Below are 16,509 nucleotides of genomic sequence, written 5' to 3' on the forward strand. Positions count from 1 at the left end.
AATCTTTGAATTGCAAAATTTTTGAATTTATGAGACTTTGATTTCAAAAAAAAATTTTTTCATTTTGTTGGATTTATAAACTTCTGATTTTTTAATTGTAGAATTTCTCAATTTTGAAGTTTTTGAATTTCTAAATTTTTCAATTCTTAATTCTTTGAAATTTTAAATTGTAAAATTTTTTACATTAGGTTTTTTATAATTTCTAAATTTCATTTGTTGAAAAGTAATGATTGAAAAACAAATTAACTAGCATAAAATGCATTTCAAAACATTTTTTTTTCATTCAATTTTTTTTTTGAGTACCAACTCGAACACATGTTTTGCAAAGGATTTTTTTGTTCAAGTTTCAGAAAATGCGTTAGAACATCTTCTACCACCTGGAGCAAAAATCTCAATTTTGTCAAAAGTGAATACAGTCCAGACTCGATTATCCGAATGCCTCGGAAAAATTTCACTGTGGGTAATCTAATACAAAAAAAAACATTTTTTTTTTTTCGATGTCATTTTTGATTGTCAAACTTAAGTATGACACCTAAACTACGCTGAAATAATTTTTGCATTTCCGTCGTAATACTACTTACCTTTTCTTGAACGACAAAAAAAAACTACTTGTCTGTACCAAAAATAACAGAATCGAATAAAACTTTTCAAAATAAATGATGAAAAGTTCTACTTTTCAGCACTGAAATGGATGCTGAAAAGTCGAATTTTTTAGCTCTTGTTTCAAAAAGTTATAATTTCCACCATTTTTTTTAACGGTGGATTGTACAGTACTTGTTCGGTAACTGGGCTGAGAACGTAGACCAGTCACCGAATGCTGCTCGTTAACTGGGTTGAACGGAAAATTTCGAGGGGACCACCGATGCATAACATTTTCCTGATAAAACATGAAAATAAAAGTTACTCATATTAATTTACAATACTTATAAGTATACTATTCATATTTCTATAATAGTGACTTGAAATTGAATAAATGTTCGAAAACTGTATTATAATTTTTAAATCGAAGATGGCGGCCAAAATGGCGGCGATGAATTATTGAAAAAATGTATTTCAACCAATAATAGCCATTTTTTCAAAGACTAAATACAGATTTGCCCCAGTTGACAGAATTTCTTTTAAAAAAATATTAATAAAAAATCATCAACTGCATTTTTTGCCTTAAAATACTCATCGTATTATTTAAAACAAAATGGGTTTTAATTTCATGTAATGCCAGTTTTATTGTTCGAGGGATTCAACAAAAGCTCAAACAACGCTTAATTTTAAAAATGTCAAATTCTTTATTTTAAACTCTTCTCACACATAACAAAGTAAGCAAAACAAAAAAAAGGTCAGTATCAAGCAGTGTAATGTGTAGCCTTAACAACCAGATAAGTGTTTCCGAGTAATCGCCCCTATTTTTTGTTGTTTGTGATCCTCGCAACTAGTTTCCCATGACCGTACCCCTACTTGTTTTCCACTACCCTCAACAATACGTTTTGTTTTCCATTTTATCAGTGAAATTAATGCTAAACGCTATGCGCGCGCCAATCCTTTCTATCTTTTAAGCGTTTTCCCTCCCGCGTGATTTTTAAACTTAAGATTAAGAAGAAAAGCGCCTTTTCAAAAATTAAAAATTAAATCAACTCAATTTGACTCGTTTTTTGTTTCGCTGCTCTGTTTGTGGCAGAAGAAGGATCTATTTTTTCGCTTAAATTGAAAATGTTCCTAATTTGATATTTTTTTAAATTTTCCTACAGGATGGTCGTAAGTCGGCCCCGCAGCCGATCGCGAGCCAGCTGTCGTTGCTGTCGCGCCGCGAGTACCCGCTGCAGGTGCTGCTGGACCGCCCCCTGCCCGAGGGCGTCGACCCGACCAAGCTGGAGCTGTACCTGGCGCCGGAGGACTTCCCGGCGGGGCTGGGCCTGACCAAGCCCGAGTACGGCCAGCTGCCCGCGTGGAAGCAAACCAAACTCAAGAAGGAGCGGGGTCTGTTTTAAAAGGAAGGAAAGTTTAGAGAGAATTTCTTATTTTTTGTTATGATGTTGTTCAGTGTGTGCGGGAAGATCTTGCTTTAGATATATTTGTAAAATTTGGGATGAGATTACGTCGGGCGCCCTTAAGTTTTTATTATTTTTTGTAATATTTCTGTTTATTTCTATTATTTTCAATTTTTATCTGCTTGTGGCATCATCATTGGCCAAGGCAAGTTACAAAATTTTGCGTTCTCAACTCGTTTAAATTTTATATTTGTTTTTTTTTTCGTTACTTAAACCTATTATTTGTTTTTACCCTGAAAAAAAATTTAAAGGGGCGTGATTATCTTATTTGATTAGCTTTAACAAACCACTATTAGAAAATTATAAAATTTGAGAGTGTGCGACCCCCACTTTATTCGAAAAAAAAAATCTTTTGTTATTGCTGAGATTGTGTCACAATTATTACAAAAAAAAAAACCTAAATAAAACACAATTTCTTATCCCTCGTCAGAGATTTCCCTTTCGTTTTTAAAACTGCACTGATTTCACCCCTTTTTTAACCTTCAACCACAGATAAACGGGCGTAAATCTACTTCAAAATGCATCAATCAACAATTTAACGGTCAATTTGAATGAAACTCACCACGGCGATTTGACAGCTGGTTGAAATTGTCCGCGCTCACAGCTATAGATGGCTCTGGTAAGAAGTGACTGATGAATTTGATGATTTACGTTTGTTTGTCAACAAACCCTTAGCTTTAGCGAACCAAAACGGGCAACGATTTCAAGCTTGAGCTAAACCCAGCAAAACGATAACAATTGAAAAGTATATTCTTTCGCGCCATAAAAGTCATGCAGAAGTAAAGCAAACCTTTGTGTAAAAATTGTAATTTTATTACCCCCCCTAGTAGCTGTGCGTAACGTTTAACAAACATATTAATATTATTAATTAAAAAAAAATACTTAGTGCAGGTAGTGTTGTTGCTTTCGTTTGTTTATTATTTTAAAGTACTCTCTTTTGTAGAAAAAAAAACTTTCGTGCTCTAAATTATTCGTGTATTCGTTAATGTGTAAAGCTCCCTTCTCTCTTATGCAGATGATTGCGTAAACTGTAATTATTGAAACAACCAACAACAATATCTAGCTTTTAGTGGGAAAAAAGTCGATCAAGCGCGAGTACTTAAGCAAAGAACTGACAAATAAAAAGCTTGCCCCTCCTCTTCTGATTGTTGGAAAAACAACAAATCGAACAACATTATAAATATATTTTGTAAACAGCCGTGCGATTTTTGTGCAACTCTGTGTGCTATTTAGAGACGTAAACAAAACAAACAACAAAAACAGAATCGATGCGAGAGAGAGACGAGCGACCGGAAATTCGATGGGAGAACAACCCGCTAAAGTAACGCTGTGTTCCATAATATATAAAATATACACATAAACGCAAACATACTATTATAATTATTATTATTATTCAAGAAAAAGCAACAGTGAAATAAATACACAACTTACGATAAACGCCGACCCCCCCAATCACAAAGCATCAGAATTCATAACTAAAAGTAACACCTTTTCTAACGGAAATCGAATCGCGAAACGCTCACAAACAATCACTAAATAGAAAAAATAAAACACACACCTCGTCTCTTCGAATAGTAAACAAAAAAAACAATAAGATTAACAATTCATCTTTCATCAAGAGAAAAACATTTTTTCATTTCTTTTTTTGTTATGTTTTGCTTAACAATATTCTTCCCGAAAGCGAAAAAAAAAAATGATTAAAATAAAGGGAAACTACGATAAACAACAAAAAAAAAACAGGTGGATACAGAGAAAAGAAAACGAGCAGAAAAACAAGTGAGAAAAATTTGTAAGACGGAATAAAATGCAACCGAAAGGAACAGTATATTACGGATAAATATAAAGAAAAAAAATGGAAAAACTTTTTACCAATAAAAATAAACTGGTGTTGTTGGGTTTAGAACAAAAAGAAATTCCCAAATACAGGTTGTTAACCTAATCTGTCCATAATTTAAAATTTTGACTTTAATGCCGAAATTCCGAAAAAAATAAATCTAGTATTTCGAGAGTGATGGATAAAAAAAAAGAAACAGTTTGTATGGGTAAGACTTGAAACCAAACACACGCGGCATTCGATAGTGCTAAACATTGCTTGAAGAGAGATCTGTCACTGAATAATGGGACTGCGCGAAATTTGAAAAAACTTGCTGTCAGCGATCATTTTCAAGAACGCTGACAGCTGACAGCGCCTATCATGATCTTCATTACTTGGCGACGGTCGGTGAACGTAAACACAAAGAAGAAACGAACGAAAAATGAGCACCACTCAAGCAGCCGCTCGACAACATGCTCTTTCTAATTTCTCTAGTTTTTCGTCTCTCTTTTCGTAGTGGTTGCCGCGTGGTGACAGAAGTCATTTGAAAGCGATCATGGGAGAGGAATCTCGGGAATGTTAGACGTTCTCTGAGCGAATTTATTTCTAGGTCAATGACTGTGACTGACTGAATTTTAGAAATTTAAGAATTACAGATTCAATATTCAAAACATTCAAAAACTTTAAAATTAATTATTTTAAAAGTTTAGAATTTAACCAACTGAAAAATTAAGAAATTAGGAATTTCAAGATTCAGGGATACAACCGTCGTAATTACTTCAAAATCTCAAAAATTAAATTAAAATCAAAGTAAAAAAAAATCATTTTTTTTTAAATTTCAATAAAATTAAAACTTCAAAAATTGAGTACTCAACACGATTGGTATGTATTTCTTATGGAGGGAACTGTCAAACTACTACTCGAATCGGGTATTCCATTTCAAAAATTTAATTTCTTTAAAAATTACATAAATTTTAAAAAAAATTCAACAATTTTAATTTTTTAAATTAAGATAATTCAAAATAACAAAAACAACTTAAAATTTCAAAAATTTCACAAGCACCAAAAATTTTGAAAATGTAAAAAAAATAATAAATTAAAGAAGTTTTAAATGTTTCAAAAACCTTGTTTTTGTCAATCCAAAAACTAAGGGCATGATTATCAGGCTTGAAAAGACGTTTAAGAGGACGTTTCAGTAACATTAGCAGAAGAAATATAAAACAAAAAAAAGATAGGGGACCATCCATAAACCACGTGGACACTTTAGGGGGGGGGGGGGGGGGGTATGGCGATTGTCCACGCTCCATACAAAAAAGATTTTTTTTTGTATGGACAATTGTCCACGAGGGGGGGGGGGGTTCGAGATTACCAAAAAAGTGTCCACGTGGTTTATGGATGGTCCCTAGGTTAGCTGTAACATAACCATAAAAGGGGTGGAGAGTGTAATTATTGGTCCTATATCCACTTTAATCAATTTTCATATTTGTTTTTAAATTGAATATTTTTTGAAAATTTTAAATTAGCCATTTTTGTGTATATGGAGCCAATTGTACTCGAAAGTAACATTTGAGAAGGGTGTAAGTTATTTAAATATTTTTGTATTTTGTAATTCAAAAATTACTGTATCTCGAAGCCGTTGCATCGTATCAAAAAGTGGTCAATAACAAACTTGTAGGAAATTGGACGGGCTTTCTGAAAAAAATACACTGAAACAAAAATACACTCTACTTTTATGAGATTTTTTGATTTTTAAGTTTAAAAGTTAAATTTTAAGGGTATGTCACGACTTCTTTTCGTTCAAAATTTTTGAGAAAATAGCCTAAGAAGTAACAAAAAGACTGAAGAAAAAGGCAGAATGGTATGTCTCTTCTAAAAAAATACAAAAATCAATTACTAAAACTGTTTTTTTTTTGAAAGGTGGTCTAAACGCCAAAATTTTTTAAAACAGATAGTGGGAATCGATTCTCAAGACAATTTTACATAAAAGTCTCCATATTGACCATTATCTTATATCCAATCCTTGGGAAGATACAGCGGCTTAAATTTTTTTTTCTAAAAGTAGGTTTTTTTGTGGACTTGATTTTTTAGTCTCGTAAATATTTTTACCAAAAAGCTTGTCCGATTTCCCATAAGTTTGCCTTTGACAGCTTTTCAATTTAATTCGTTTTAATAATTTCGTGAGCTAATTTACTATCCAGGTTTCTACCACACTGAAAAAAAATATTCTATTTTCAGTTATGAGCAATGTTATAACTTATATCTGTAAGCCTATACATCAAATTGTAAAGCTTGAAAATTTCCAACCCAGTTTTTCAAATTATTTGAAGTTAGAAGTTTTTTTTAGATTAAATTAGAAGTTAGAAGTTTTTCACATAAAAAATATTGAATTTAGATTTTTTTTTTAAATATTCCGCTGAAACAAAAAAAAAATATTTAAAAAAATGGTATTACAAATTACGATTGTAATTTCTCGATCCACGATTGAAGTTTCTCAACAGTAAAATAACGATCGTAATTTGTCAATGGTAGATCGAGATTTGTCGATCGTTATCTTACTATCGAGAAATCTTGGTCGTGAGTCGAGAAATTACGATTGTCATTAGAGGGTGACGAGCGGGAATTCCCGGGAAATTGACCATTTTTGGACCTCTCGATTTCCGGGAAATTTAAACTTATAAATATCGAAGCAAAATTATGTAAATTAATCAGAAAAAAACATTTTAATAATTAAAAATTGTTTAGAACATTGAATGTCCAATGTTTGAAGTTCAAGTTCGAATAAACCAATGTTTCTCTAATCTTCTTATTCAGAAAGTGTAAATTTTAACTTGTCGAAAATTCCAATAACTATAATTAAGAGAAGCCAAAAAAAGGTGGACCCAAAAATTTACCTTAAAAATTATTTAGCAGTTACACCCCAAGTATGAAATCAAATGTTTTATTTTCAAATATTATTTTTTCGAATTATTTGTAAAAGGGAAAAGCTTTTCTCTTGAGCATAGCAATCCAATCTAGTTTTTTTTGAACATTTGGGTTTTCCTGATATCTGTAAATATTTTTTCAATAAATATTTAATGCTGAACTAAAAAATTGAAAAAAATAAATTGTTGTTTTGAGTCGTTGTTTATCATATTGCAAAATGCCCGATAGTGGGAAATTATATATAAGCTATATTAGTTATTTTTTTTACAAAAATCTAATAACAAGTTTCACAATCACTCAGTGCGATTCGTAAATATTTTAAACTACAATTTTGAGTCTTAAAAAACTCAAGAAACGATTTTGTTTTTGCAGATTCAGAAAAAAAAAAATAATCAAAAGTTTTATATAGTTCCTCGAGTTCCTCAAAACAATGAGGCTGTTTAAATTAACGTTTCATAGAATTAGTATGAATTAACAGTAACTGAATTCATTCAAAAGAAACAAATTTATTACTTTTCATTTTAAATTTTTGACACTGTTGGCGTAGTAAAAAAAACTCCCGAGTCCCGGGAATTCCCGGGAAATTGCCAAATTCAACTCTCGATTCCCGGGAAATTGGAAATCTCGAGAATCGTCACCCTCTAATTGTCATATTACGATCGAATGAAATAAACACCACGAACAATTTAAAATTGTTTATTCGGAAGCTGAGAAAAATAAAATTTCTCAAATAAAAGTTAAAATTTGAAATATCAAAAAATCAATGGTTTGAAAAAACAATTCGTTCTCGATTATTAGATTTCCACTAAAATTTCATTCCGGAAAATCGTATTAAAAAGTTTTTATTCAATCTTAAACCTAAAATATTACTGAAATGGAGAATGTAAGAATTTAAGAATTATTGAATTGTTAATTATGAAAGTTCGAGTTTTTTTAAAGGTATTTAAAAAAAATAGTATAACACACCAAACGACAATCGTCTCGAAACATGCTAGCCGGCTGAACTTAGTTTAGAGGCAAATTTCTTATATTCTTTCGATAACTGGGCCGTAGCCCAGTTAAAAAGCAGACAAACGTCAAAAAACCAAAACAAACCGAAACGACCGAGGGGTAAATGGATGCTAAAAATCATGCTCAATAAATAAAAGAACTTTTCTCAAAACTTTTATGTGATTTCAAGTCACAATTTAAGAAATATGAAAAGTAAATAAATTTGAGTAACTTTTATTTAGCTTGAATTTCGGATGGACATCGTAAACGTGCGTCTGTTTTAATTTATGCGTTATATTTGCACATAAATAAACGTAGGCATGCACATTGACCCATTAAATATTAAACCTAATATCACATTTTCGTTAAGGGTACACCCCCGAGGACACTCTAACCCTCTCCGTATCCCATCGTCCCCTCCGTCACGATCGCCAACTGCTGCTGTTCCGACCCTTGCGCCTGCTGCGGCTGATAATCCATCCCCGCCGTGGCGTACCCATAAAAGTTGTCCACCTTGGACAAATTGTGCGCAAATCCGGCCGGCCGAATCATCGGATGCAGCACCTGCTGCCCATCGCTTCCGACCGCAATCAACGAAAACGCATCCAGCGGCGGTTGCTCCTCGACAAGCAGGTCAGCGCGTTCGCCGCCGCCGCCCTCCACAATGACCACATCCGAGTTGACGCTTTCGCAGTGGCGCTCCTGGGATTCTTCCGGTGGTTGTGGTGCTTGTTGTTGTTCGGCGTCCGTCTCGTGCTTGGCGTTTCGTACATGGAGCTGGTACTTGACCTCGCTGATGGAGACGAACGCACAGCGGGAGCACTTGTAGAGCAGGGCCGAGGCCACGTCCGCGTGCATCCGTTCGAGGTGCTTCCGGTAGGTCGTGCTCTGGATGCTGGTGTAGTCACAGTACGAGCAGCGATACTTTTGACCGCTCGTGTTGTGGCGCATTTTGTGCCGCCGGATGGCGTTGTGGTCGTTGGTGGAGTAGTCGCAGTGTTCACACGAGAAACGCTTCTCGTCGGAATGTTTGGCCACGTGCGATTGCAGCAGGTAGCGGGTTTTGAAGATCATGGAGCAGAGGGAGCAACGCAGACGTGGACCTGCGTCGTTAGCGCCGGTGGTCGCGGTGGACGTTGCCGCTTCCTGGAAGTGTTGGAGCTCGACGTGGGATTTGAGCGACTTTTGGTTGGGGAACTTGAGTCCGCATTTGACACACTTGACTGGGGTTGTGCCGGAGGTGCGTTCCGGCGTTGGCTCGCGAGGTGGCGCCGGCGGTCGTGGAACCTGCTGCTGCTGATCGCGGTGAGACCTGCGGTGATTCCTAAGCTGCTTGTTATTCTTGAACCGCTTATCGCAAACAGCGCAAACGAAATTTTTCACGTCGCTGTGAATTTTCATGTGGGTGTTGTTCAACCGGCACAGAACAGGCGTCTTGAAGTTACACAAATGGCACGCGTACAGCTCCATATCGATCGAATGCTCCCGCCACAGATGCGTGTGGAGCGTGTTCCAATTTCGAAACTCCAATGAGCCACACTCCGGACACCGAGTCCCCACATCCGTCTGCGCCGTACCTCCATCTCCTCCTCCCTCGTAATGGCACCTCTTGTGATAGGCAAGCGTTTCCTGCTGACGAAAGCGTACGCCACAATCCACCAAGTCACACTTGTAGCCCTCCTCGAGCGGGGTCAAATTCGTGTACAACTTCTTCAGCTTCGTAATCCCGGTCTGTTTGGCGCCCTTTGGCCGTCCCCGACTGCGAGCCCGTCCATCCTTATCCTGCTGCTGCTGCTGCTGCTGCGACTCACTCACGTCCGGAGCTTCGCTCGCAATCTGTTCCAACTTGCTCAGAGGAGGCGTGTCGATCGGAGTGGGAGTCGTCGGAGAGGGGGGAGGTGGCGCCGGCGTAACCGGAACACAGGATGTCGAAGGTGCTGGTGGTTGTGGTTCCATCAGATTGTCCGACACGTAGATGCGGCCCTGCTGGGCAGGTTCCTGCAATTCCAGCTGCTGTTGGAACTCGTGCTGCTGCTGCTGCGGGATGTGGGGGATTGACGGCGTCGGATCAAGGTTGATGATTTCCTCGGCGCACACAAACAGGATGTCCTCGTCGGTTTGGCCGGTGTTGTACTGCGCGGTGGTGGTTGGGCAAATCGAAGGTGGAGGCTGTTCCAGGGGAAGTGATGGCGGTGGCAACGCGGGTTGAAGCTGGTGATGATGTCCGCTAATGTGGTGATGATCCAGCATTTCGGTGGGTTGCAGCGGGAGTCTGAAAGAGACAAAAAATTGAAAAAATCTCTGATTTTCCCACTGGTTGATAAATAGTAATGTTATTTTTATTTTTTTTTTTTTTTTTTGTTTTATTATAGAGACTTTACACCATTGTGCATTCATCTCTTCAAGGTGGATAGTGGAAGAGGAAAGATTACAGAGTTTTAAATCACTTGTCTGGCTATATTTCAATAATTGTTACCATGCCTTTTTTCTAACGATTTCTGTCTATGTTTCAAATATTTAGCGGAAAATTTTGATCTTAAATTATCAAGTTCTTCAATTTTATCTTCGTCCTCTTCCTCCAGGGATTTAACAGTTATCTCATAACACTTATTCCTATAATATTTTGCTTTTATGACATCTTCGTCTTCTTCATCTGTTGATTCTTCTTCAGCCATCTCTCTTCGTTTTGTTGTCAATTCGTCATCCGCGTCCAAATATGCTTGTAAGCGCTTCCGGGTTTTGCGAGTGTGCTTAGAAAGCACGGTCTCGAATCCATCGTTGTCTTCTTCGTCAATTTGACTCGTTTGCTTTGGATGTTGGTCTGCTTTACTGTTGTTGCTTTTACTGCTGCTGCTGCTTGGCTCAGGTTCAATCGGTGGTGTACTGCTTTTTTGGTTCACCTTTTTAGTTGAATCCGCACATTTTTTGTTCTTTGCTTTGAGTTTGCAAAGCGATTTTTTGCCTATAATCGTCACTGTTGCAGCAGCATTGTTTACAGTGATTGATTTCAGCGTTGGCTGTTTCAGCAACATCCGCAGGGTCCGAACTCCATTTGGGATTCCTGGGAAGAAGTTAATCCAGCGGTCGTTGGCAATGGTCAAAATTTCGCCGTATTTACTCATCACTTTTACTACGTCGTCATTGCTTATGCCTAGAGGTAGGTCAAGCACACGAACTTCCGTAGCGTTGTTGTCCAGGTAAATCGGGATTTTGCAACCCTGATATACCAGAGGTTTGTCGATGATGGACGAGGCCACTGCTGAGTCGGCGAACTGCAACACGGCTATTTTTCTTCTATTGCATAATTGCAATGCTCGCAAGTTTTCTTGGTTTACTTGAAGGTCTGCGAGGAATTTTTTTACAAGCTTCGGGCTTGGTTGGGTTTGGAGTTGACAAAAATCCAGAACCACACTGTTTTTGTCTACGGTGCACATTTTAAAAAAAGCGGCGACGCGCACACAAACTGCGGACTGGCGTTGATAATGCGACTTGTAAGGTCGACGGTTACTTTGCAACTGATTTTTATTTTTTGAAAATTAAATTTAAAATGATTGTTTTTATTCAGGTATGTTTTTTTATATATTTCTCATCAGGGTAGGTAAACCATCACCATCGCACTATCATTGATGCATATTTCGGTGCGTTCCTCGTCTCTTAAAATTTCTCTTCTCTTTCGCAGCCGAGTGATGGTCGGCTTGCTATCGCGAATATCGAAAGCCCATCACATCGACGAGAAATACCCTCTCGCTGGCTCCGATGGAACTATCGTTCCAACCGGAGAGGCACGCACACGAAATTGCTGTATACATACACTGGAGCTCACGCACACAAATGAACTCATTTCTACAGGGCTTACGGGCGAGAGAATTTCACGATTGCTCTTTCTCTTGCTTTTTGAGCGAGGGGACTGGCTGTGTGAGAGATTTTTTTTCCGTCTTACGCATCGGTTTGTTCGTTGCTCGCTATTTCATCGGCGTCGTTTTCGCTTCGCTCTCTTGATGCATTTTTGGGAGAACGCCAAAAATTTGATGATTTGAGCGAGGGACGATATCTAAAAGCTCTCGCCATCGGTGAGGAAACGAGTAAATACCATCCCTGTTTCTCATCTCAATTTTTAGATTTTCTGATTATATAGTTAATTTTTAATTTTATGTTTTTTTTTTCACTGGCTCATTTTTTTATTTCTTTAAACATATTTTAAACATAATTTCTTTTGTTTTGTTAATTCTTAAATATTTATATTTTTAATGCATCTTCAATATCTTTTTATTTTGAACTTTTTGATTTTTTTTTATTGTTTATTTTTTAATCATTTATCAATTAAATTAATGTTAGAATACTTTTAATAGTTTGAATTTATGGAGTGTTTTTTTGTTTTCACTGAAATTTTTTTCAATCAATTTTCGAATTTCTATTTTTTTATGTTCCAGATTTTTTAATGTTTACATAATTAAAAATTTTCTATCTTTTGATTTTGAGTTTTTTTATTTCTTAATTTTTGTTTATTTTTATTATTTTCTGTGCATCTAGAATTTCTTGATTTTTATAATGTTTCAGATGTTTTAGATTACTTTTTATTCATATTTTGAATTTTATGAATCCTTTGATATTTTTTTCGAAGTCCTTAATATTCGCTTTTTTATTTATTTTCTAAATATTTTTAAAATTGTTTACGTTTCTTTGTATGTTTTTTTTTTAAATTGGTTGGTTTAATTTTGTTCATAATTGTAATTTGCGAATCTTTAATTTTTTTTTCGAGCTTAACTATTTTTAGGACTAGTTTCAACACTGTTAGAAATTTTAAATTCAACGAATCTATAGTATTTTAATTTTATTGCTATTTTACTGGTTTATAAAATTTGTACTATAATTTTTTATAAAATTGTTCAGAATTTATAGTTTTTAAAATGTTTAAAGTGAAACAAACAATGTGCAAATATTTAGAAATTTTTAAAATGCTTAAATTTTTCGCAATGATTAAAATTTTTTGAATCTTTGACAATTTTTTTTTAGAATATTTAAATGTATAGAATTTGTAGTATTTTTAGAATAAAAAAAAAAGATTTAATTATTTTCGAAATGTTAAATATTTCAAGAATTGATTAATATTTTTTTTGTTAATTTTTTTAGATTTTTTCGAAGCTTAACATTTTTTTTTTAATTTTAATGGTTTAATGTTTTTAATATTTAGAATTTTAATTTTTCCAATTTTTTAAACTAGTACTTTACTGCCCCTGATCGCATAAATGTCCCATATGCATTTTCATCGATTTCGAGTTTTTGATGCAGTTTGGTTCAAAATCGTGTGCTCTTTCAAAAGAGCCTGTAACATCCAGTACTTTGTTCTAGAAATCAGGAGGAAATCCAGTTTTTTCGCGAAAACTTAACACGTAGCCTTATGTATGGGACAAACTTTAAATGCGTTTTTCTCAGCTTGCTGTTTTTGCATATGGGACATTTATACGAACATGGGCAGTTTAAGAATTTTAAAATTTAATTTTTCAAATTCTATAGTTTTTTATAAAAAAAAATAAAAATGCTTAGAATTAGAATCCTTACATTTTTTTGTGGTTTAAAAATTTAGAACTTTATAATTTTTTTGAACTTTTAAATTCTAATAATTTTTAAATTTTTAAATTTTAAGTGTTAAGAACTTGTGGTATTTTTAGAATAAAAAAAAAGTGTTTTTAGAATTTTATTATTTTATAAATGTTGAATATTTTAAGAATTTTCTAAATTTGTCAAATTTCTAGAATATTTTAAATTTTTAGAATTTGATTTTTTTTAAATAAGGCCGTTGCAAATATTTTTTGAAGTTTATGTCCCTCGACTCTGATCAAAGTCTGACCTAAAGGCGGTTGCACATTTTTTAAAAGTTTATGTAAGCTTATGAAAAAAGCTTTGTAAAATGCAATCAATACAGTTGTTTTTAAATCATACATTTTCAAAAATCTACCCTGGTTTAGAGAGGTTTTTTGTGAAATATTAAATAGGTATGTACTTTTTGAAGTTCTATTTTAATTTTTATTTATTTTAGAATAAGCATATTCAATTTTCTGATTTTAATTTTTTTCTAATTCAAATGTTTTAAATTGTTTTTATTTTTTTAATCTAAAAGTTTAATTTTTGAAATTTGCAACTTATTAAAATTTTGAGTTTTTGGATTTTTCAACTTTTTTTAATTTATTAACTCGTCGTCGACCCATGAACGGAAACTCCCGATGAACTTGGAAAATTTAAGAAATTTGATCTCTCGACAAGCACCGCAGTGGGCTTGTCGTCGATTCGCCTTTGCGTTTGCCCCCGGCAGTGCCAGTGGAGACACCCTGAGTAACATCAACATTATATCAAGCTAAAACTGCTCACCTCATATGGTCCGCCGATCCCTCGTAGTGAAGTTCTTCCGTCGAGCTCGTGCCGGGCTCAATAATGATGAAATCATTATCAAACGGTTGCTGATACACATCCTGTTGAATGCCACCGCTCTCATTCCCGTCCACGCCAGCACACGCAACCGTTTCGCAACCCTGCATGTCCTGATACTGCTGCCCACCTCCGCCATCGTCCTCAAAATGATCGACCAGTTCCGAGGGCGTCTCCACATCCAGCAAACCTTCAAAATCCTCATCCATCGATTGATGCTGCAATTGCTGCTGCTGCTGCTGATCGTGATCCCCTTCCAGGCCAACAATTCCGTCCAAACCTTGCGTTGAAGAGTTGCCGTTGAGTGGCGGGAGCAGGTTCTGCAGCTGCAGCTGATCGATCGTCATCAGGTTGAGTTCGTCAACCGATTTGAGGTGAATCGTCGGCGCCTTTAGCACGCTAATGTTCTTGATGAATATTTTGCTCTTCCGCGGTGGGGCGAATTGTCCACTTTGGTTCTGGGAGTAATCGGTTGGTCCGCTGGAAACGGACATGTTCGTTGGCGGAGTGCACGTTGTCGGGGGCGTGCTCGAGTTGCTGCCACTCGGCATGATCAGCATGTTGAGCCCGGAACTACCCATCGTGACCGTTGGCGGTCCAAGACTGGAGATGGACGTGGCCGGACTGATGACCTGTGGTGGAGGTGGAGTCGTGTACAGACTTTCACTGCTGCTGGCGCGACTCATTTCACACGTTGAGGCGATGACCGGCGGGAGAGGAATCGGGATGAGCGGGTTCCGCAGGATGTCAACGTTACGGATGAAGATCTTACTACGCTGGGGAGTCGTGCTGGACTCGGTTATTGGGGGCGATTCGCTGGTGGGACTCGGAGCCGGAACGACAAAGCTGTACTTGCTTTCGTGTAGACCGGACGGACTGGAAAAGTCCACCGAGTTTTGCATAAAGTTGGCGTTCTGCAGCAGGGAAACGTTCCGGATAAAGATCTTGCGACCTTGCTGCTGCTGGTCGGTTTCTTGCTGAACGTTCTCCTGCTCAATGACGTCCGGTTTCTTGAGCAGTTGCACATTTTTAATGTAGATTCGACTCTTGCTCTGTTCCGGAGCGACCTGCATCGGTTGCGTCTCCGAAGCCGAAGTCACGACCTGTGAAACCTGTGGCACACCGTTACCACCATCTGACGACCCTCCCGGAAACCTGCGATCTACCAGCAGTTGCACTTCCGAACTAGCCATCATGTGGTCCTCAAGCAGGTGCGTTTCCATCGACCGTCTCTGACGGAACTTGTTCCCACAAGCCGGACAGTTCATCCACTCGATCGCGTCCCGCTCCCCGTTCGGATGTCGCGCTTGCCTATGATCCATCAAATTCTGCTCCACAACCGTAACAAACGGACACAACTCACAGCAGAACAAACTCAGCTCTTCGCTCACCCCCTGATCCGCCTCCGACCCAACCCGTTCCTCACCCATATAACTCTGGGCACTGCCCGGCAGCTGCACCATGGCCGTGCCCTTCTCCAGCGCCCGCAAATCTCCGACCTCCCGCTTGCAAATTCCCAACTTGTCCTCGCACTTGATAACCTCCTGGCTGCCGGTCCGGGACGACGACGACGGCGACGAAGTCTCTTGTTGTTGGTTCTGCTGCTGGTACTGCTGGTTGATCTGCATCGGAACCTTGACGAAAATGCTCGGCAGCACGACATCGTTCGGACCGGTGCTCAGCGGTTGATCCGTGCTGGTGACGTAAATGCCGCCGCCACTCCCGTTGACCAGCGGAATCGAACTGTAGTACGGCGACGAGCTAAAGTTCAGCGAATCGGTGCTCTGCAGCGGGGAGTTGATCGGGTTTGAGGCGAGCTGGAGGGAAAGTCATTTCAGTCGGGGGAATCTAGAAGTCACCTGCGCGAAACTTACCATGGAATCGAAGCCGAGGCTCTCCGAACACTGGTTCTGGAAGATGTCCATTTTGCTTCGGTTTTCAATGCAACACCAGAGTCACCAATCTGTTTTACGGTTAAGTAGGGTGTTTAGGCGGCAAACGGTTTTTTTGGAACCATTTTTATTCTAAAATTACACTTTTTTAAAGAAATTTTCCTCCAATTTGTGAGAAAAATGCAACTTTGTTTACGTTTACGTTGCAAAACAGTGGATGACAGTTCAAGAAAATTTTATAGACAAGGTTGCCAGTTGGAAAGCTCATTCAAAACGACAAAGAAAGTTATTTTAGTGGCGTTACTCAAATAATATTGGTAAACAAGTAAATATGCGAAGGTTTTGTTTAACCCTCTAACGCCCAGAGCTGTTTGCTTATCGTAAAAATAATAAATGGCTTAATTTTGGTACAATAATGAAGGAAATA

At 37.3% G+C, this 16,509-nt stretch overlaps 2 protein-coding genes across 16 annotated transcripts in view; one reads left to right on the top strand and one right to left on the bottom strand.

Annotated features, from left to right (window-relative positions):
• LOC120413442 (supervillin) overlaps positions 1–3,779 on the top strand; it is a 536,783-nt gene extending 533,004 nt beyond the window's left edge. For 14 of the 15 annotated variants that reach the window (XM_052709426.1, XM_052709430.1, XM_052709435.1 and 11 more), the window contains one exon: positions 1,743–3,779. In XM_052709426.1, coding sequence (XP_052565386.1) covers positions 1,743–1,982 — 240 coding nt within the window. In that variant the 3' untranslated portion in view covers positions 1,983–3,779. The remainder of the gene's footprint in view (positions 1–1,742) is intronic. The other variant, XM_052709437.1, reaches the window with a different exon arrangement.
• A 4,249-nt stretch (positions 3,780–8,028) lies between these two features.
• On the bottom strand, positions 8,029–16,284 carry LOC120426040 (uncharacterized). Its single transcript, XM_039590720.2, has 3 exons — positions 16,065–16,284; positions 14,134–16,007; positions 8,029–10,039 (listed from the first exon to the last, which is right to left on the bottom strand). The coding sequence occupies exons 1-3, from the start codon at positions 16,113–16,115 to the stop codon at positions 8,158–8,160; spliced, it is 3,807 nt and encodes a 1,268-aa protein (XP_039446654.1). The 5' UTR covers positions 16,116–16,284; the 3' UTR covers positions 8,029–8,157.
• Between the last annotated feature and the right edge of the window lie 225 nt (positions 16,285–16,509).

Source organism: Culex pipiens, chromosome 3, assembly GCF_016801865.2.
Source record: "Culex pipiens pallens isolate TS chromosome 3, TS_CPP_V2, whole genome shotgun sequence".
NCBI lineage: Eukaryota > Metazoa > Arthropoda > Insecta > Diptera > Culicidae > Culex > Culex pipiens.